At 37.1% G+C, this 22546-nt stretch overlaps 1 protein-coding gene across 2 annotated transcripts in view; it reads right to left on the bottom strand.

Moving 5' to 3' along the window:
• LRRC7 (leucine rich repeat containing 7) overlaps positions 1–22546 on the bottom strand; it is a 389615-nt gene that overhangs the window by 72965 nt on the left and 294104 nt on the right. The window contains exons 18-21 of one of the 2 annotated variants that reach the window (XM_054574559.1): positions 10708–10819; positions 10311–10491; positions 6875–8552; positions 2911–3051 (exon numbers count right to left, since the gene is read on the bottom strand). In XM_054574559.1, the coding sequence (XP_054430534.1) occupies positions 2911–3051; positions 6875–8552; positions 10311–10491; positions 10708–10819 (2112 nt within the window). The remainder of the gene's footprint in view (positions 1–2910; positions 3052–6874; positions 8553–10310; positions 10492–10707; positions 10820–22546) is intronic. The other variant, XM_054574567.1, reaches the window with a different exon arrangement.

Here is a 22546-nt window from a genome sequence, read left to right as displayed (position 1 = left end):
AATGTGAAACGTTCATTTAGATTTCTTAGGATGCTTCATTCATTCATTTCTTTCTAGGATGCCCCAGAGTCATTTGCCATAGCACCTAATTAGACATGGCCAGCATTATCATTCAGGAATTTTATGATAAAAAGACAGCTCCAGATTTCCATGGGAGAATGAACAGCTTTACCAATTTTATCTGCTGAAAAATGTGTGTTTATAAATTGATTTTATTTTGTATTTCAGTGGAATTCTCGTGGCTAACAAACATTTGGAGGCTGCAAAGGAATTGTAGATATATTAATTTTTACTATGGTAAGTAGCAAGACAAAAGTGTTGTCATTGATTTTTATGCATTTGTAAGTCAAAGGAAAATCAATTTAATCTATCTCCTTTCCTGTATGGAAGAGTGCAGGGAAACTGAACCTCAAGTATGGGACCAGTTAGCGACAATGCCAGTGGATCCAAGAAGGGAGAATCCAAGGGACTGCACCTGAAGAGAGGGTGACATTAAGGCCTTGCACAAAAACCAGACAAACTTTCTAATTAGAGAAGTCCTGCAGAACACACATCTGCACACAAAGGTGAAGGGGCAGAGGATTAGACTGAATCCATGGGAGGAAGCAGAGGCTGGACAAGTCTCAAAACTGAGTGAGCACCAGCCACTGCCCGAACCTGGTAAGTTCCTACAGTGGCAGCAGGTGAGAAAGTTGTTCCAGGTACCTAAAGGCCTAACGGTAAGCAGCCTTAAACTGATAACTTTGGGTCATAAAAGATTTTGGTAGTGATAGAATAGTTGCCCTGTGTTCCTTTTCCACTCTCTGCCTTCTCTGTTTCTCTCTCTCTCTTTTTGTACGGGTAATACAGTATTGATGATGATTCATTTTCAGATGGAGACTTTCAATAGTTGAATTATTCTTGGTTTGCAGTTTACTGTAGCTTCCAAATACAATTTGTTAAGGTCATCCCTGTGCCCAGCTGAGGGAAGTTGAGGAGTCTCTAAAGGTTAAAACTCTGTAATACTTCTGTCAGAGATCATCCTAAAGCTATAGTAATTGTTAATGAATCCATACTCTAGGGTACCTCAAACAACATGAGAAAATCAATATAGCAATGCAGAAGTGCCTAAATTATACCTGGGGATAATTTAGACATTCAGAAAGAGTGCTTCAAAGTATATTACCATTTTTCAGACATTGAATATAGCTGTATTATTCTATCGGTTGATGAGTAAATAAGTCTAAAAATTAGGCAAAATAAGGAGCTATTCACATGGTATAATTTGAAGGGATTCAAGCAATAGCTTCCTTCATACCAAGACCTCTCTAATCTCACTGAATTTTCAGATTCCATCATTTTAGTTTAATGATTTGATTTCTATTAATTGTCTATTAATTAATAGGTACCTCCAGGAAAGGTGCTTATTAAAATTGCAATATGTCACCTATTACTATGCTAATATCTTTCAAGGCCTTTTTGAAAACTGATTTTGTTAGGGCAGAGGATGAGCACCTTGGGCATCTGAAGGAACATGAAGAACAGGTTCCCTTAAAGTTGGGGCTCCAGCAAAAAGGGTCATACTGATAGTAGTATGTTGAAGCCATCATGTATTAGCACACAAGAACCATCTACACTCAAGTCCCAGTCTGCGTTCAGTGATACTAAGTTAGTATTTTGAGACTGGCTGTAGAGGGAGTGTTTATTTCACTGACATTGTCAAACATCACAAGTTCTGGAGTTGTTTTTCTCCCTGGAGAGAAAGTTACCCCCACAGCACTGGTCTTCCAACAGAAGGCTGAAGACAGGGAAAAACAAGATTCAAATGTTCTTATTTAGTTCGTTTTTTTTTCTTTCCAAAGTGATGATAAAGCTGTGACTATAAATGTGTCTGTGATTTTATTTCTCTACTTACAGTGGGAAGCAAACAATTCAGAGTCAGGGATTGTAATTAAGACTAATTTGACAATAAAACATGAATTTGAGGTCTTTTGGCCCTCATTTTTCCTGGGATGGGAGTTTGTTCCATATGGTCATTAATTTTACTAGGAGAGAACTGTTTGTGGGCTACTGTCTTCTGTTTTCCCCACTTTGCATTGCTTTTCTTCATAAAAAATTGCTAGGCTAATGACTATATTAACAATAAAGTCATAATGACATATTGTGTAAAAATGACTCATTAGTTTCCATCAAAATGTAACCAAGACAGAAGACATTAATCAATTTAAACAGGTAAAATGTGCATTCTCAGCTGGCTGAATAAAACAAGCAGAAATGTTCTTTTCACAATGGAAATGTTACCCCTTACAGTATATTCTCTTTCAAATGAGCCTACATTTTCTTTTAAAATTATGCGAGCTTGTTATTTTCAAATTAGCCTAGGATGAATAACAATTTACTCATGAAGTCACAAACTTGTTTCTCATGTTTTACTTTTGTGTAATATTTCCTGTGAAGAAAATGGGTGAAAAACATTTTGAAGTGTCGACTGCTTAATTTCCATTCTAATTGAGGACTCCGTCTTTTCCAAAGAAATCAACAGAAATCCAATAATAATTTCTAGCTCTGTTCTTAGAAGTCATCAACAAGAGAAGATATGGCTGTCTCAAAAAATATATATATGAAAAAAACAGAGAATAAAAGAAAAAGAAAATGAATAATATGAAAAATGAGCCTTAAAGCAACACAAAAAGCCATGTACCTGCTCAGTCCAAAAAGCAAAGCTGTAAAGCAGGAATCTGATAATCTGTCTAGCTACAATATTCATTTAGCGGCTACGAAGAGTTCAGGCTCTACATTATTTGCCCTTATGCTCTATGGACTCGTGAGAGTCTCTAAGCAGGGTTGAATGTACAGCCTAAACACATTAAGTGAGCAAACAACATTAATTGGCTTTGGTATGCTGACACATGTAGGGCAGTCCATACTTACTTTCTGAAGAGGTAGTTCTTGTAGATCAAATTTAGACTTAGTCTGCAAGTTTAAAGTCATGCTTCTGCCTGCATGCATTGCTGAAATACCTCCATAGGGCAGCATGCCAAGGTTAACTGTGTTGTGTTTGTAAGCAGCATTCTGAGTAGAGGAAATAATCATGTGACAGGGTGTGAACACATGCTCAACAAACTGATTATTACATGAACATGTTTAAATTTATAACATTTAACTTTAAGCGAGCAAACAGTAACTTCCTTTTCCAAAACATGCACTTGATCAGACAGAAGCATACAGTAAACAGTGTTAGTTATGCACATAATGAGTACCATCCAAAACTACAGAAAAGACAAAAAAAGCAAAGATACATTCTGTTTTACATTTGCTGCTAACTCAAAGGCATAAAATCTATCTCTTATATATCATGATAGTAGTGATTTTGGACAAATGTTTATCTGTGGTAGCCTATGAATTAAAAAACGTCAACAGTGAAGTCAATCAAATTTTGTCAGCTGCAAACCTCATGGTCTCTTTCACGTTATGAAAAGACAAATACTAACTTCTAATTCTGCCTTAAAACTAACGCACTGTGATGTTAAAGCCAACATCAGTTCCTTTATTTCTGTCTATAGGCTTAATTACAGCAACACAGAAAAAAAAAGCTGGTCAAAAACTCATTCAATCTGACCACTGGCTGATTGAATTTACTGATTAATTTAGTTAAATCAGTCAAATAAGTTGTATGAAGATCCAAATACTCTAACTTTTTTTTGTTGCTTAAAAATTACATTTAAATTGGAGAAATTTCATAATGAAGTTACAAGAATTATGATTTGAACTATTAATGCTGTTTATATAATGTATCTAAATATAGAAAACTGGTGATATTTTAATCGTGGCTACCCTTCTAAAGTTATTCTAAGTGTCTGATAGTTAATATTTTCTTCAGAACTTTATTAAAAATTAAGATATTTTGGATGTGGGTCATCAAATAGTTTCCATTAGTACAATCTCTACTTTTCACATATCATAAAAATGTAATAATTCAGCATTTGGTCCTGTAAGTAATTCTCTTATTTAAAAAAAATTCTACAGAAGTTAACTTAGTGTACTTAAAAAAAGGAGTGTTACTGAACATTAACAGTAGACAGCTTTTCTGCTCTAGGGCATTATTTGCAAAGTAATGATTTTTAGCATCAAAGTTTCATATAACTCAACCAAAAGATTATTATACTCCTGATGGTGTGCTTTATCTGCCAATCGTGATTGTTACAGATTTTTCATTGTTTCATCCAGAGTTTTATCATTGCCACTATAATGAAATTGAAAAGAGCACCGATCAGTTCGATCTAGTACTTGAATGATTTTTTTAAGGTTTAAAATTACTCCAGTCTATTGTTCTATCTACTCTTATAGACAAGCAGCAGCCTCAGACACATGATATGTTTTAAGTTCTCTCAGTCACAGTGGTGGAAGCTTGAGTCTTGAGGTTAAACTAGAGGAGAAAACAAACATCTTTAATCAAGGGCAGTACTTGGAGCTGCCTCTCCAGGTACCGGATGAGATCTTGAACCAACATTATGTTAGGCTGTTAAGCTCATCCAGGGCTCTAGGCAGTACTCTTTTTTGAGGAATGGGCAAATATCTGATAGTTTCCAGTGTAACAATTTGATTTTCTGGGTTCAAACTGCTCAGCTACATTTCACTGGGTGGGAAGCACACCATATCTCTGGTGCAGTCTGACTTTGGACAGAATGTCCAGTATTGCAGTTATGTTAAAACTAGTTTTACATAACAAGTCTGTACTTCAGCACCCTGAATTCATCTTGTTGAGTACCTGGGAAGTTTTAAGTAAGATACAGCCTGAAGAGCTCAGTAACTCTATTGAGAGGGGGAAAGAAATGTTACTTGGAGAAAACAAGAGGAAGAGCTTCTAGGATCCAACGGCTTGAAGCAATACCCTAAGGTAATTTAATGTCTTAGAGTTAAATGAGACACTATTGGACATTCATTAAACTGCTCTGAGAAAGACAGGGTAAGAACATTATAATCAAACAAGAGATACGTGGAGGCTAATTAAAAAGGGAGGTGTTATTGCAGAAAATACTCCTGTTTACTTTCATTGATCTGGACCTGGGACAGGTAGGGTCTCCAGGTTTCTGGAGATCAAAGCCCCCTCCCACAATCTTATCTTCCTCTCTCCAAATTCCCACTCCAATTAGAGGAGTCACCTACTTTTCAGTAGCTCTGATCAAAGGAGGGAAACTATCTGGGAAACCAGTAAGTAAATGATGGCATCAGACGTTCAGAATTTGTCTTTTCTTTTTCATGCTTTGTTTCCACTCACTCCTCTGTTGCCTCAAATTACTAGTCATCGTACATATGCTTCAAAAGCTTCTTACAACCTTTCTTGACTAGTTCATCTTACCCTGTTACGTATGGTCGTGTCTACACGAGGCCAGAGTTCCCAAACTGTACTGTATTATTTGGCCCCAAATATTTTCGCCCTCCAAGTTATCTGTCTACATGGAGGGTATAACTTGAGGTAAGGCATGGTGACAACCGACCAGGTGTCTCCCACTGACAGCCAGTCATGAGGCTTTGATGAGGCTCCCTTCAATGGGACTGAGCACACCTATTTGAAACAGACATTCTGATGAAATATTTGGCAAGGCAGAACCAATTTTCACATTGAGAAAGTAACACCCCCACCCACATTTATTAGTTCACTGTTTACCTAAAAGTAATTGTTTCCTTGTCATGTAGACACGACCTACAAACAATATAATTATTTAAAAAGAGTATACCTGCAAACACAAAATTCAATATTAAGGAAATTTATAATAAATGCAGTGACGTGTGCTTTTAGCGGGACACCAAATAAAATGAAACTATTGAGTGAAACATTCTAATCGCATAAAATTAATCGGAGTCCCAATTTACACTGAGCTTTTAAATCTACAAAATGAGAAAAGTCCTATTTTCACAAAAAGGAGCTTTAAAGATTCTAAGGTCAATGCAGAGCACCCATAGCTCTCTACAGCAAAGCCACAAAGGACACTCAGTAAAAATGGTCACTGGTCATTGTTCTAGGAAATGCAAAAACAGATTTCTCTTAGAGAGAAATTAATAGGCAACATAAAATAACTCTAGGCTTTGTACATTTTTTACTCCTCGATAAATGTGCATTCCATGCTTTACTGTGATTATCTCAGTAAACTGATTATCTCAGTTTTTATCTGGATTGGCATTAATTTCCTTTTTTTGCTATAACATACACACTAATTTGTACATTTGTAGTCTTCATAAAGACATCATGTATTTCTGTTGTCTGTAGTATGATTTTATATAAACATTTCTATATAAAGACTGACATTCTAAATGGTAGGATTTTTATAGAATAAAATAATGTGTAGGAGGGCATTCAATCTCTGCTTATTTTATTTTTCTGTTTCTTGCTGGGAAGGTTATTGCTCATTTGAAGTAATAACTTTAGTAGTCCCATAGTGGTAGCTATATGCAAATTTTATAAACAAATTAGACCTGACTTTAATAAAAGCGGGTCTGTGCAGAAAGGGGCAAAATACTCACTTTTTATAGATTCAATAAAAATCATACTCTTTAGGTCACTGGAGAACAGTTTTGTGCCCTAGGAGAGGCATTTTGCCTTAATGGCTAGAAAGCAATTGAAGCACCATCCCATATAGTGAAGTGAAGCTTTTTCTTACTAACAATATTTAGGCTAGGTTTGATAACTCACCTACAGATTATAGACTCTCAAAGAGCTTTAAACAATATCCATGAAAAACTATTATGATCAATTCCCCACAATATAAAGATAAATAAAATGCTGATCATCTATTCATTCATGTAGTTCATGCTTCACTACATGTACTTAGAAATGCCAATAAAGCAAAAAACTAAAGGCAGGAGGGATATTCTTACAGAGAAATGCCAAACATACCCTGTCTAACCTTCTAGCTTCTATATGTCTAAGCAGCTGTTGTCTCCAGTCTGCAGGCATTTTACCACAGCTCTCCTCTCCCTTCACAGGAGTAGGCCTCGTCTTTATATCACTGTTATCTGATGGCTTGTCACCATAGTTACCCAAGTTATAGTCAGATGGTATTTTTTCCAAAAGAGCTGCCATAGTAGGCCTAGCTGAAACTGGCCTGGTTTGGGAGGCACCGTAACTCTCTGTACTGTAGCTTCTTGCAGACAATGGCCTCCTCTGGGTAAGGTTTTTAACTGGAAAACTTCCAGCCTGAGCTTTCATTTCTTGATATGAAGGGTGTTCATCTTCGTACCTGCCATTCCTTTTGAGGAACTGGGACTCAGTCACTGAAACGCTGCTTTGGCGATCCAGACCTCCCCTATATGGAGGTCTGCCGTACCTATCAGTCGGAGGCAGCTCATGAGGTTCACTGACCCTTCTAAACATGGCCATTTCTGTGGTGCTCGCCAGGGAGTCAGCTCTTCTTAAGAAGCCTGCCCTGCCCCCTTGGCTTGCAAACTGGGCATTCACCACAGCATCCTCATTAACAGATGGCTGAGAAAAGGAAAACATTTGCTCCATTGGTGGGTATCCTCTGTAAGCTCTAGGACTGACCAAATCCTTGGCGATGTTTTTGCTGGGCTGTTGCATGTAGTCAGAATTGTGTTGAAAAGGGGGTGGTATCCTCTTTTCGGCTTTAACTTCCAAGGCTCCTTGGGGATTGAAGCTTTGGTCAAACTGATAGACTTTTTTTGTCATGGAAGCTTTTTGTTGTTGTGGCCCTTTGCTACTTCCGTAAGTGAGCATCTCGTCATCCAGCATTGGGACCGACTGGCTTCGAGACATACTGGACATTCCATGCTCTGGTACCAACAATTTATCTGGTCGTTCATGGCTTCCTAAGTGGTCACTTCCAGAAGCATAGTTTTCTAATGGGATATTATAAACCTTGTATGTACCAATGTCAATTTCATCGATACTCTGTGACTTTTTGAATTTGTTGGACTTGATATCTTTCATTAGTGGGGAAAGCCTCTCTGTGCTTTTGCTAATGGAAATGCCTTTAGAAGATTCTGGGCGGCAGTGGATTTGAGAAAAGACATTACTAAGACTCCTGTTGGGGTTGGAATCGTGATAGTCCCAGGGTACTCCTGGAGAAAAAGGACTAGGTATTTCAGCAGATTCTTTTATGTGTTCTTTCCTTTCAGGCAATGGGCTGGTGGTGGGGGTTGTCTCTAATTTGGAGGGGAAAGCGGTCCTGTCTTCAAAAGGACTAGGGGTCCTGGTCCAATTCTGCCAAGGATTGGAAGGAGGCACTTCTGTTTCCGGCGTGTGTCTGTTTGCAGACTGCTCAAGTTCCAGGGGAACACCGACAATCCTATCCTGCCTAATCAAAGGCCTGCGTCCATGAGAAGGTGGGTTTCTAGATTTTGAACTTAAGAGGGGATTACTGTTGGCATTCTCGCCTGTGTTTTCCTCTGCAACAAACCCCGTGTTATCATAATGTGAGCCATCAGTCCAGTTGTCAGTGAAAGTGTCACTCATTGGCAGCCGGTCAGGACGCTGTGGTAGGTTCCCTTGGGGAACAGCCTCCCGCTGGCTGAGTAATGGCTTTGCATCAAGAGGTTGAGGGAAAGATTGTGCAATCCTATGAAAACAATGGGGAGACGAAATATGAAAGTGAGTTTTGCCAGAAAGAGAGCAAACAGCCAAGAAAGCCGCTGTCCTTTGTTTACCTGATCGTTCACCCGTACCTCACTTATGATTAAGACAGCATTGCTATTTCATGTCCAAAAAATCCAAAGTTTACCTTGCTCCAACTTTAATTTCTTCCTAGTAATCATCAACTTATATTATATATTTACCTATTATATTATTTATTATGTACTATTTTCTTGTGTCCTCTGCTAGAATATAAACTCATGAGGGCAGAGATATTTTTTTCCTTTAGGCCCAGCATAGTGGCTGGCACAGAGTAGGTATTAAAAATATATTTGTTGAAAGAATGAATGACTCAATGAATGAACTATATAGATATTCAGTAATGGTCTCGTAGCCTGCTTAATATTAGAACCACTTGACCCCTGGTTCCCATCCCTGAAGTTTCTGATTTAGCACATTTCCAAACTACTGGTTGAGGGTACTTTTCCTATAAATGCCTGGTATATATATTTATTTGAAGCCCAGGTATTGAAAACATTAAATCCATTGCATAGGGAATATACTCATGTATCTTTTTAAAAAAATCTTTTTTTTTAAAGATTTACTTACTTATCTATTTTTAGAGAGAGGGGAAGGGAAGGAGAAAGAGAGGGAAACATCAATGTGTGGTTGCCTCTCATGCTCCTCTACAGGGGACCTGGCCTGCAACCTAGGCATGTGCCCTGACTGGGAATCGAACTAGCAAGCTTTTGGTTTGCAGGCCAGAATTCAATCCACTGAGTCATGCCAGCCAGGGCTCATGTATCTTTTTCTAGGATGTAAATTGTATGATATGATATGATATGATATGATATAACATAACAACTTTTGGTCATTGACATGTTCACACCAATACCACAGTATGTCTAGGAGATGCTCATTTTTCTAAATTTATCCTAAACCATTTGCACAATAATAAGACTTTTAAGTGCTTTTTCTAATAATAAAAAGTACCTAAATTAACCTCAGCTTGTACCACAAATAATGAATTTATAAAGAGTTGAGTTACTGTGATCATGGGCATAAATGAATTATTTACCAAAGAATTTATTTCCAACAGTAGTGATATTATTAGTGAAATATGAATAACAGTTATTGACTACCTATATGACATGATGATTTTTATTTGCTATTTGTAGTATAAAACATAGCAACAAGTTACAAAACAAGGGAATTGGGACTGAATAAATACTACTTCATTGAGTCACTTTATTGTGGTCTCTGCCTTTTTTCATCTGTAAAATGGAAGTAATGTAAAGTAGGATCCGTTTTGGAAAGATTAAATAATTTTACTTATATCCCAACTTTTCCATGTGGTGACAAAATGATGATGATAGAGATAAAAAGTTTACTGAATATTTACTTTTTACTAGGCACATGGGGGCTTTACATAACACTATTCTGGAAGACGAAATGCTTATAGGCATATATAAATAATGGGAAAACAACTTTTGATCTTAAAAATTTTCTTGTCCTGTCATCTCCATCTGTTAGTCTCCTACCATCTCCCTTAAACAATAGTTTTGTTTTGTAAAATTGGATTCAAGTACTTTTGGAAATCCTAGGGGACAACATTTGCTTACTTGCCCCTTTTGTCTCCTGTTCACTCCTGTGCTGATAGAATCCCAAAGTTAAGACAAATTCATTTTTAAAGATTGCCGAAAATAAGCCTTTGGGAAGAGAAATGAGAGAACTCTAAACTTACCTGTTACCCCACAAAGAATTGTGTACTGCATCTTTAGCTGTTGTCTGCAAGGACCCCACTTTAACCCGGGTGTTAGAGGAGCCTGAGGAAGCCTGGGAAGGCGAGTAGTCTGAGTAAGTGCCTGAGGAAACACTGTTATTCAGACAGTGAGTTTTGTCAACTTCAGACTCATCAGTTGATTCTGAAATGTAAAGGGGAAAATATTATAATGCTCTGAACACTTGCAATTATAAACACAGAAAAGTAATTATGGAAAATAGATAGCATATTGTTTGATGTTAGAAATACATAATTGTAAAACATTTCTATAGACTAGAGTATATCGTAATTGACAGCTGGTGATTCATCATGCACATGCATTTGTGGCATATTTTCCACATTAGATCCACAATGTTACCTTTTTTGTCCTTCCCTAGCAGAACAAGTTTGGGTGGGTACAGAGGGGTCTCAGCTAATGAAGGGTGAAGTTCCCCAATCCTCATTTCATTAGCTGGATGAACAAAAGTATCCTGAGAGATATAATAATATAGAACAAGGAAAGTAAACATTTAAACAGTGGTTAACCAAGATGGCAATATCTTTATTTGGTTCAGATTTAAACATGGGTTTCTAAAATTTAAATCCCTGGAGCCTTGGTAGAAGTGAATCTTATGTATTTCTGAGGTAAGCCCTAATTGTTTTCTAATTTAAATGAGTACCTTTATTCATCAGACATTTGTTGAATGCTGTTCATATGCCTGATACTGTACAAAAAATTGTAGAGGTTCCAAAGAAAGACTAAGTATCACCTATGCCTTTGGGAATTTACACTTTAGTTGGGGAGATGAGATGTAACTCATTGTAACACAAGACTGAATTATGATAAGCCATATATAATATGATACATCCATATTACTCATATATATAATACGTGTAGAAGTTCTAAGGGGCGAACTCTCTTAAGAGTTCTAAAAAGAAAGTGTATCACTGATTAACTGGCTTTTTAAAATCCTTAGCTATGTTAATGCAAAACTGGGTCCTGTAGGTCCTGCTTTTACCACCAGTCTCCCGTTTAATTCCTGCTGTTCCCCAAGTGATCCCAACTCTTTCGTCATATCACAGTTTCTTCCTAGCATTTCTAGTTCTGTCATGATCAGTATAGCCTGCTAAATTTTCATTCTAAATAAATTCATTGAGTGTAATGAACAACACTGATACAAGAACAGAACTTTATTTTTATTTTTTCAAAAGATTTTATTTATTTACTTTTAGAGAGAGGGGAAAGCAGGGAGAAAAGGAAGGAGAGAAAAATTGCTGTGTGACAGAATCTACTGGTTGCCTCTCTCATGCCCACCAGGGGACCTGGCCTGCAACTCTGGCATGTGCCCTGACTGGGAATCAAACCAGCAACCTTTTGGTTCACAGGCCAGTGCTCAATCCACTGAGCCACACCAGCCAGGGCAGAATAGAACTTTGCAATGACAAATGACCATGCAAAAAACCCATAACTTTTAAACTTTTATAGTTTAAATTATTATTTCCAGGTAACCAGTACTGGTAGAGCATTAGGGGAGGCAAAAATACCAAATTCTTACTTTTTCCTAGATATAAAAATGGTTTGTCCATGTAGGTACTGATGTAAATTTATGCACAGCATTTCTATCTTTATGTCTTTTGTCCCTTAACCTTAGGCTACCTTGAATTCAAAAAAGAATTTTAAGATGTTGTTTTCATTTATTAGTATTTGTTAGTTTGGAACATTAATGTAACACATTTAGAAATATTTTATTAAATCAGAGAAAGAATATACTTGCGGACAAAAATATAAAAGAATGAAGTGGGTCCTGCCTGATAACTAATCTGTTGGTTATGATCAGATAGAAGCTCTTATTATAAAGGTTAAGGTCTCCATAGTGACAGGCATAGGCCTTTATGTATCACTGAGAAACATCCATTTCTTTAACTCTTGGCTTAAGGTCTACCTTTTGGGTTGATTTTGGTTAGGTTTATATATGAATATTTGCATTTGAAAAACCTGGGTCTATCTGATACTTTTGTTTTTGTTTTTAAAGAATATTTCAAGGGAAGAAGACTACATGACCATCTTTTCATTTCCTGGTGGGTGGATTCTGAGACTCAGGAAGGCCCAGGTTGGCACAGATAGGCAAAGGCCAACATGGAGGCTTGATTGTACTGGGCTCTAGTCCGCGGAGCTCCCCTTGTACTGTATGCTTCCTGGTGAGCTCAGCTGTAAGAACGTTAGGGACTTAAAATGCAGAGTCAGATTTGAAGAAGGATAAGAAAGAGAGTGGGATTGATGGAAATACTGCAGGTGAAGAGGGAAATCTGTGTTTCTGTGGATTTTGAAAAATTATTTCAAAGGTTTAGCATAGGAAACTTATGATAAAGTTTTAAGTTGGCAGAATACAGAATAAAAGTTTACACATCTTTGGAGAAATTTGTAAGTACAAGCAGATGCAAGGTTTTGATAAATGGTATCATGAAAGGCATAAAATATGCTGACTTTCAAAAAAATTTCAGTTACAACATGGCACATGTCTATTGTTTTATTCCTGTTTTACCATTTATTAATCAGGTTATCTTGGGCAAGTCAGAGTACCTCTCTAGATCTTATTCAGTTTATCAATAAAATAAAGGTAATCGATAATAAGAAATAGTGCAAATTTCTCTCTAGTACTAATATTCTATAAATATAAATAGAACTCAGTTGTTGGAATAACATTAAAGTATTCTTATGACACTTAATATTGAAGTATAGGCATTTTGTGTTAGCCAAAATAACAGAACAAATAGTTATACAGCACAGAGATGTAAATATAATTTAGGGATTTACTATTTTTTTTCTTGTCTGCCTTAGACATTCAGTAATCATGTTCTTTTGTGTGTTTAGATCCAGCTTTCACATTTGTACCCCCAAATTGTTACTGGAGCGCTGCATGGTAGCTATGGTCTGACTCAGATTCAAGTCCCTCACTCTGCTTAAGAATTTCTATTTTGAATCAAAAAAAGCCCTAGTGACTAGGAAGAGAGGATGATATCGGCTAATCATGCACTTGCTTTATTTCTCTAGAGTCTGGTGGCTTTCCACTTAGGAGAATAACACTATTGAAGCAAGAATAATGGATTTTTACCGATCCAGTTAGACTCTCTTATCTTTATGAACAAAATGATGATGATGACAATGATTATAATGATGATGATGATGATGGGCATCAGTTATAAAGAAACTATTACATATCTGCTACTGTGCTACTAGGCTAAGCATTCTATATTATCTCTGTTAATTAATTAACATTATTTTTCTTATTTATTATTTTGAAGTTATTTTTTTTATTATCATCTTTGTTTTTCAGATAATAAAATGGTGGCTCAAAGATGTAAAATCATAAGTCCAAGTCACCAACCTCAAAAGAGGTAGAGCCAGGGTTTGAACTGAGGTCTATCTTACTTGAAGGTCTTCTGCATAATTCTGTGTATGCTATATTGTCTAGCCTGAGAAAAGCTCATTTCTCAAGTGCACTTCACAGAGCACAGTTAACTGTCCAACAGAAAAACATTAATCATTAACTTTTTCTCTATAAATTCTTTTACAGAGGCTGGAGGAATTAGGTTCATGTTGGAAATGTGGGTGAAGTTATTGGTGGGAAATCACATTTAATGGGGTCCTATTATTTCCTCCTGGTGAGGAGACAGAAGTGGAAGAGAACAAAAAGGTAAAATTCTTTTTTTTCTTTTTTTAACACATTTCACCATTCAAACTCATCCTTGGCTGCTACTGCTATAGTGAAAGGGAGCCTAAGGTAGAAGTCCAAGAGGGGGGGGAAGCTTGTGTCTGAGCTTTTGAGATAATAGCTTTTTAATAAAAGCTTTTAAGGACATTTCAAGGCTAATTGACTATTTTATGTTAACAGGAGAAGGATGTGGTTTCCCTATAGAAAAAAATTGGACTGAGTCTCCTAACAGAGGAAAAGTGCATATTCTTTAGGAAGGTGGACATGGCAAACCGGTATCGAGTGAGCTTTCTGTAATGCACGGTAGAGACTCACAGAAGGGTTAAAAGAGGGTAGAGTAGGATTAACACCCCATTTTCTTGTGGAGGGGAAGATCATCATTTACTGCAGCTTTCCTCTATGCCAAAAAGACTGTGCTTGGGCTGTATGCAAATACTTCTTTTAATCTGATTTCATTTCCACAAAACTCTGAGTGCTAATATTATCTCTATTTTTTTTTTTTTTTAAATTTCAAATTCAAGAGTCACACTCTCTCCAAATACAAAAAGCAGTTATAATTCAACTCAACACAGATGTTTGTGTGCAAAGCTATGGGAAACTGAGACATCAGATAATATTACCTGTATTTTAAGATAAAGAAATCAAGGCTCAGAAAGATTTCAGTGACTCGTCAAGTTCACACAGTTGGAAACAAGGTAAATTCAATATTTGAACTAATGTCTGCTAGACTTCAAAGATATTCTTCTCACACTGCTGGCACCTATGGTGCTGTTGAAAATTTAAAGGGATACATAGGTTATTTTAAATATTTGAGGAAACAAAACAATATTTGACATGAGTCAGATACTGTGTGAACTGCTACCTCCTTCCGGTAGCTCTCAGTTTCAACATTAGATTGTACATTCCTTTTGATGACAATGTTTGTGAAGCTGGGTTTTTGGTGGTTGCCGTGATCAGACATGAAGTGCCCCCCTAAAAATAAATGTAAAACAAGAAATTAGAGTGGTAGTATCTACTATGATTCCAAGGTTTGAGAAGGTGGGTGGTGCTCCACAGGTGAACACATTCCATTAATAAGTAGTTTTGGTTATTTAAAAATGAAATAAAAATATTATGCTCTCTTTTAATTTATGTGCATTATTTTTAAATGATCACTAAATAGGGCATAAATATATACTAAGTTGTTTGAACCTAATTACTTAATAGATGGAACTGTTAGGTATTTCTTTTTATCTAGGGTCCTTTATCAAAATTATTAAATCACTGAAGAAATTTGTATATCAAGAATCCGGGAACCTCTACCCTATACTTATGTCACAGCTTTATTCACTGCACTATTCTCCTTCTTTCCTTACCTCCCCTTTCTCTGCCATTCTTACTGCACAACACTCTCCATCATAATATTTTTATCTTTACTCATAACATTATATCAATGTATTAATATACATAATATAATTTACTAGATCATCAGAGTTAAGATTTTATTTTATTGGCCATATAGTAGATTGTTGTTGTTAAAATACATTTTATTCAACAAAAAGGTGATAAAATGTGGACAGGTATGGCAGCCAACACCCAATCACTAATTCAACAAAAGTCAGAGAAATTGTCTTTACCCTCAATAAACTTCCTAGGAATGAAGAGACAGACATGTTACCAGAGTTAACGACACTAGACAGTATCAATCATTCACTTATTCAACAGCTATTTATTGTACCCTTACTCTATAGTAGGCACCGTGCAAGACACTGGGGGGGCAACAGTGGACAAGACAGGCATAGTGCCTACTCTCATGTTGGAGTTAATAAATAAAATAATCATAAATGTTTTATTATATTTAATGCAAATAAGCAGGGCGATCAGAGAATCCTTCAGGTCAGGATGACCGAGGAAGGCTTTTCTGTTGAGGTAATAATCTTGAAGGTAAAAGTTAAAAGATGAGGAAGTTCTAGCCATGTAAAGAGTGGGTGCTACAGACTGAATTTTTGTATCCCCTCAAAATTCATGTTAAAACCTACGTGATGGTATTTGGTGGTGGGGTCTTTGGTAGGTGATTAGTAAAGGTAGAGCCTTCATGAGTGAAATTAGTGCCCCTATAAAAGAGACCACAGAGAGCTCCTGGCTCCTTCCCTCTTGTGAGGTCACAGAGAGAAGATGGCCGTCTGTGAACCAGAAAGCAGGTCCTCGCCAGACATTACATCTGCTGGTGTCTTGATCTTAGACTTCCTGGCCTCAGTACTGTAAGAAAAAAATGTGCTTTGTTTACAAGCCATCCAGTATATGGTTTTCTGTTATAGCAGCCTCAGTGCAGTAAGACATTGAAGAAAACGCAAACACAAACCCCACATGGCATGTATGAAGGAAAATGAGGGCAGAAGAGAACCTTCACATTTTTTGTCTTCCTTATTCATTTGGTTTTACTGGCTGTGTTCCCTGTTTAGCACAGTTAACACTCCAGGCATAGTGTTTGCAAATAGAAAGTGATCAATAAATGTTGATTTACCTTTCCTTCTCCCTATATCTCTGCTGTATATTTGTAATCTACCTTTCTTTTCTTTCTTTCTTTCTTTTTTTTTGTCTGTTTTCTGCTTCTGGTTCTGTCTACCTGTCTGTTGTTTGTCCCCCTCCCCCCTTGGATTTCCATATTTAACCCCATACATAAATATATCATACATCTGTGATACCCTTCTCTACATTCTTGACAGTATGAACTAAATAATCACTCAAAAATGGTATACAAGTGCAAAACATATAATGAAAATGCTGAATATACACTAATTAGCTAGACACCTGATTATCTTTTTTATTACCTAGAAGCTGAAAATATGGAATATAGCCCCATAACTTGGGTATGGTAATTTGAAAAGAGAAGATGATGCGGAAAGCAGCAGTTCTCGTTGCCCTTGGAGTGCTGAAAGTTGGGAAAAGATCTAGACAGGGGTGTCCAATGTTCTGGTGTCTCTGGGCTCCGCTGAAGAAGAAAAGTTGTCTTGGGCCACATATTAAATACATTGTGACAGGTAATCACAAAAAAATCTCATAATATTTTAAGTAAATTTATGATTTTGTGTTGGGCTGCATTCACAGCCATCCTGAGATGCATGGGGCCTGCAGGCTGTAGGTTGACACCACTGATCTAGGATCTCGATTTGAGAAAAAGTATTGAAATGGAGATTTGAAGATGGTGGTCAGATAATGGAAGCTGAGTCCACTTGCTTTTGCCCCCAACTCAGATTCTTGGCTGATCTTCTGACAAATAACCTGAATAATCAATAGCATCTCAGCTGATATGAAGTTTTGAGCCAAGGAGTACAGAAGATGCTTCACAAAAGAGATTTGATAAGTTGAAGGGGAAATACCTTGTGCATGGTGTCTGTAGTAGTGGAGAGATGGGTCAGAAATCCCAGTTTTGTGGCTCCCTTCCCTCCCAGGGCAGGAGGCCTCAGTCCCTAGCAGGAAGCCCACGAACTTGGTCCAAGAGTGGCTTGGGAGGATATGGCAGGTTGGGGAGATCCAGGCTGCGCACACACAGCAAGCAGCACATCTGTAGCTGCAGTGCCAAACGCCAAACAGGGGAGTGCCAGAGAGACAGAGGGATTCTACCAGCACTTGTGCTGGGCAGAGGCAGGCTGCAGCCAGCCATTCCCTCGAAAGACTTCTAGCTTTTTGGAGAGGTGGTGTATGTGGAAATCTACTACAAGGGCAGTGGGCTGGGAATTAGAGGGCAAGAGTTAAGTGCTTCAAATTATTTACAGCCAGGCAGAACCTTCTTCCCCAACAGAATTCAAACCTCTGGGGAGGAAAAGTTGTACCCAGCCCCCACCTTCTGCAGGATTGCAAGCACTATATCTTGAGGGGAAGCTCAGAGGAACTGGCAGGACAGGCTCAAGACCCCACCCCTCCCCTCCCCTCCCCTGCAGGGTGCATTCTGCAGGAGAAAGACAATAGAATCTCTGAATAGGCCCATTTTGAACTTCTTTCAGGGAGACAAAAGGCACTAATTCCTAGGGTCCTGTTCCTCTGAGGCCTGCAAGGCAGGGAGATCAGATATGGGTGCGGCAAGGAGTAATCAGGGCTCTGCCCAGTCTTGTCTCTCATACAGAGCTGCCAGTAGCACCTAGCTGGAAGAGCTGACCCTCTTATGCAGATTGGTCCTCCCTTGAAACAGTCAGCTAGTTCATCAGAAACTATATATTATTGGAAACAAGCTGGGACAGACCAAGATGGGTGGCACAGGGGCAGGGGAACATGATCACAATTTTCCCAGAAGACTGAACAGTGCCTTCCAGAGGAGAGCCGGGGGTCCCACCCTCCTGATCACAATAGTAGCCCTCTTTAGAGGCAAGTGAAGGAGGTACATGAGGTGCTGCCAGATTTTGGATGACCCACCTCTGGACCTTCAGCTGATAAAAAGCCAGAGCCAGATCCAGAAGGAGAAGACAGAAGGCAAATGCCAAACTCTGCTGAGACAAATTCTGCCTCATTCTTCTCCAGAATTTGCGTTACTTTTTCTCTCATGTAGTCCTTTAAAATTTCTTCGTTTTCTTCAACTGTGCTCCAACTAATTCACTATTTTTTATCTTTTATTTTTCACTCTTACTTAGATTTTTACATAGTTTTTAATATTATTTTTAATTCAAATCTCACATTGTACCCTTCCTTTGTCTTACTCCATTTTGCCTTCTTCCTGCCCTTTCTTATTTCCATTGTGAATTTTATTTACCCCTTTCTATGTCTTGTTCCTATTCCTTACTCTTACTGTTCCTCCTCCCTCTATCCTCACAAAATCATTCTTCCTTCCTTCAGTTGTCTCACATTTTTTTTCCCTTTCTTATAATATTCTTATTTTCTTTTCATCTGTATAAATTGTGGCTTGTTTGTCATGGAACTTGCAGTTATTGCTGTTTTTCTTCAACTGTATTCATACTTGTTCACTATTTTTTTATTTCAGATCTCAAAGGTTACTCTCTTCCTGTCTTACTCCATTTTGCCTTCCTCCTTCCCTTGTTTATTTGAGTTTGGAATTTTATTTTTACCCTTTCTTAGCCTGGATTCTACTCCTTATTCTGATTAATTCATCTCTCTCTATCCTCTCAAAATCGTTTTTCCTTATTGTAGACATCTCATATTCTCTTTTTTTTCCTTATACTGTTCTTATCTCTTTCTACCTTTATTAATCTTTGTGCATCTGTCATTATTGACCCTGCTGTGGTTTTTCCAAAATTTTGTTCATGTTGGTTCACTATTTTTTAAATTTTAGTTCAAACCTCATATTATACTCTTCCCCTTTCTTACTCCATTTTCCCATCACCCTTCCCCTTTTTACTTATATTTTAAATTTTATTTTCTCCCTTTCTTTGCCTGGTTCTACTCCCTACTCTTATTATTTCTTTTCCGTCTTCTCTCTCAAAATCATTTTTGATCACATAACAGCATACAAGACAAGCCTCTACAAATAAAAAAAATTGAAACCATATCACGTGTGTGCTCAGGTCACAATGGATTGAAACTAGAAACCAACCTTGAGGATAAAACTCAAACACATTCAAAGAGATGGAGACTGAATAACATGTTATTAAATAATGAGTGGGTTAACAATGAGATCAAGGAAGAAAGCAGAAAGTACCAGGAAACAAATGAAAAATGAACACACAACAACCCAAAACCTATTGGACAAAATGAAGGGAAGTAGAAAGTCCTGAGAGGGAAGAGGGAAGTCCTGAGAAGGAAGTTCATAGCACTATAGTTCTACCTACAGAAGATAGAAAAATCTCAAACAACCTAACCCTACATCTACAAAAACGAGAGAAACAACAAATAAAGCCTAGAGGAAGTAGAAGCAAGGTAATAATCAAGGTCAGGGCAGAATTAACTGACATGGAGACTAAAAAAAAAACAACAAAACACTTAAAGGATCAATAAATCAAGGAGCTGGCTCTTTGAAGAAATAAACAAAATCAACAAGCCTTTAATCAGACTCATCAAGGGAAAAAAGACATCCCAAATAAATAAAATCAGAAATGAAAGAGGAGAAGTTACAAATGATACCACAGAAATACACAAGATTGTAAGAAATTACTATGAACAACTATATGCCAAGAAATTGGACTACCTAAGTAAAATGGACAAATTTCCAGAAACATACAATCTTCCAAAACTGAATCAAGAAAAAACAGAAAGCCTGACTAGACTGAGACTGATAACAACTAATGAAATTAAGCAGTAATCAAAGAACTCCTGGTATATAAAAGCCCTGGACTAGATGGTTTCATGGGTGAATTTTACCAAGCATTTAAAGAAGAACTCATGCCTATCCTTCTCAAACTATTCCAAAAAATTTAAGAAGTGAGAAGATTCCCAAACTCTTTTTATGAGGTTGGTATCATCCTAATTCCAAACCCAGTAAACTCACAACAAGGGAAGGAAACTGCAGGCCAGTATCTCTGATGAACACAGATGGTAAGATCCTCAACAATATATTGGCAATTCAGATTTAGCAATACATTAAAAAGATCATACGCCAGGATCAAGTGGGATTCATCCCAGGGATGCAAGGAAGGTACAATATTTGCAAATCAGTAAACATAATACATCACATAAACAAAACGAAGGACAAAAATCACATAATCATATCAATAGATGCTGAATAAGCATTTAATAAAATACAGCACCCATTTATGATAAAAACACTCAGAAAAGTGAGAATAGCAGGAGCATACTTCAACAAAATAAAGGCTATATATGAGGAGCCTACAGCCAACATTATACTCAAGAGGCAAATACTGAAAACTTTCCCCTTAAGTTTAAAACTAGACAAGGGTATCCACTTTCACCACTCTTCTTCAACATAGTACTAAGAAATTCTAGCCTCAGCCATTAGAGAAGAAATAGAAATAAAAGGCATCTAAATTGGAGAGGAAGTAAAACTGTCATTACAGATGATATGATAGTGTATATAGAAAACCCTATAGTCTCCACCAAAAAACTAGTTAACTTAATAAGTGAATTTGGCAAAATAAAGGGATACAAAGTCAATATCTAGAAATCAAAAGCACTTTTATACACCAATAATGAAATATCAGAAAGAGAAACTAGGAAAAAATCCCATTTACTATAGCAACAGAAAAATAAAATGCCTAGGAACACATTTAACTAAGGAGGTAAAAAACTGTACTCTGAAAACTATAGAACACTGAAGAAAGAAATTAAGGAAGATACAAATAAATAGAAGCATATTCCATGTTCATGGATTGGAAGAATTAACATCATTAAAATGTCTAAACTACCCAAAGCAATCTATAGAGTCAGTGCGTTTCCTATTATGATACCAAGGACATATTTCACAGATCTAGAACAAATATTTCAAAAATTTATATGAAACCAAAAAAGACCCCAGATAACCTCAGCAATCTTCAGGAAGAAGAACAAAGTGGGAGGGATCACAATATCTGATATGAAACTGAATTACAAAGCCAGCATAATCAAAACAGCCTGCTACTAGCATAAAAACAGATACAGAGATCACTGGAACAGAACAGGGAGCCCAGAAATAAACCTATGTCTCTATGATCAACTAATATTTGACAAAGGTGGCATGAGCATACAATGGAATAAAAATAGCCTCTTCAATAAATGGGAAAACTAGACTTGGACATGTAAAAAAAAAAAAAAAGAAATTAGGCCATCAACCTACACCATATACCCAAATAAACTCAAAATAGATAAAAGGCTTAAATATAAGTCAAGACACCATAAAAGTCCTAGAGGAAAACAGGCTGTAAAATTTTAGACATCCCACATCACAATATTTTTGCTGATATATCTCCTAAGGCAAGGGAAATAAAGGAAAAACTAAACAAATGGGACTACATCAAATTAAAGAGCTTTTGCATGGCTAAAGAAACCACAGTCAAAATGAAAAGGGACCTGACCACATGGGAGAACATATTTGCCAATGATACATCAGATAAGGGTTTGTTGTCCAAAATATATAAAGAACTCATATGATTCAACACCAGGAAGACAAATAATCCAGTTAAAAAATGGGCAAAGGACCTGAATAGACACTCCTCAAAGGAGGACATACAAAGGGCCTAAGGGCCTATCGGCATAAGAAAAGATATTCAACATCACTAGCCATCAGAGAGAAGCAAATTAAAACCACAATGAGATATCACCTCACATGGGTCAGAATGGCCATCATAAACAAATCAACAAAACACAAGTGCTGTCAAGTATGTGGAGAAAAGGGAACCCTAGTGCATTGTTGGTGGGAATGCAGACTGGTGCAGCCACTATGGAAAACAGCATGGAATTTCCTCAAAAAAAGTAAAAATGAAACTGCCTTTTGACCTTCTGCTGGGATTATACCCTAAGAATCCCAAATCTTTAATTCAAAAGAACTTATAATAACCAAGTGCTGGGAATGGCCTAAATGCCCATCAGTAAATGAGCACATCAAAAAACTGTGGTACATTTACCCAATGGAATACTACACAGCAGAAA

The sequence above is a fragment of the Pteronotus mesoamericanus genome, unplaced genomic scaffold (genome assembly GCF_021234165.1).
Source record: "Pteronotus mesoamericanus isolate MK-2021 breed Mesoamerican mustached bat unplaced genomic scaffold, CSHL_Meso_final contig_105, whole genome shotgun sequence".
NCBI classification, from domain to species: Eukaryota; Metazoa; Chordata; class Mammalia; order Chiroptera; family Mormoopidae; genus Pteronotus; species Pteronotus mesoamericanus.
Note: the sequence above shows the minus strand (reverse complement) of the source record. Positions and strands in the feature narration are given on the sequence as shown.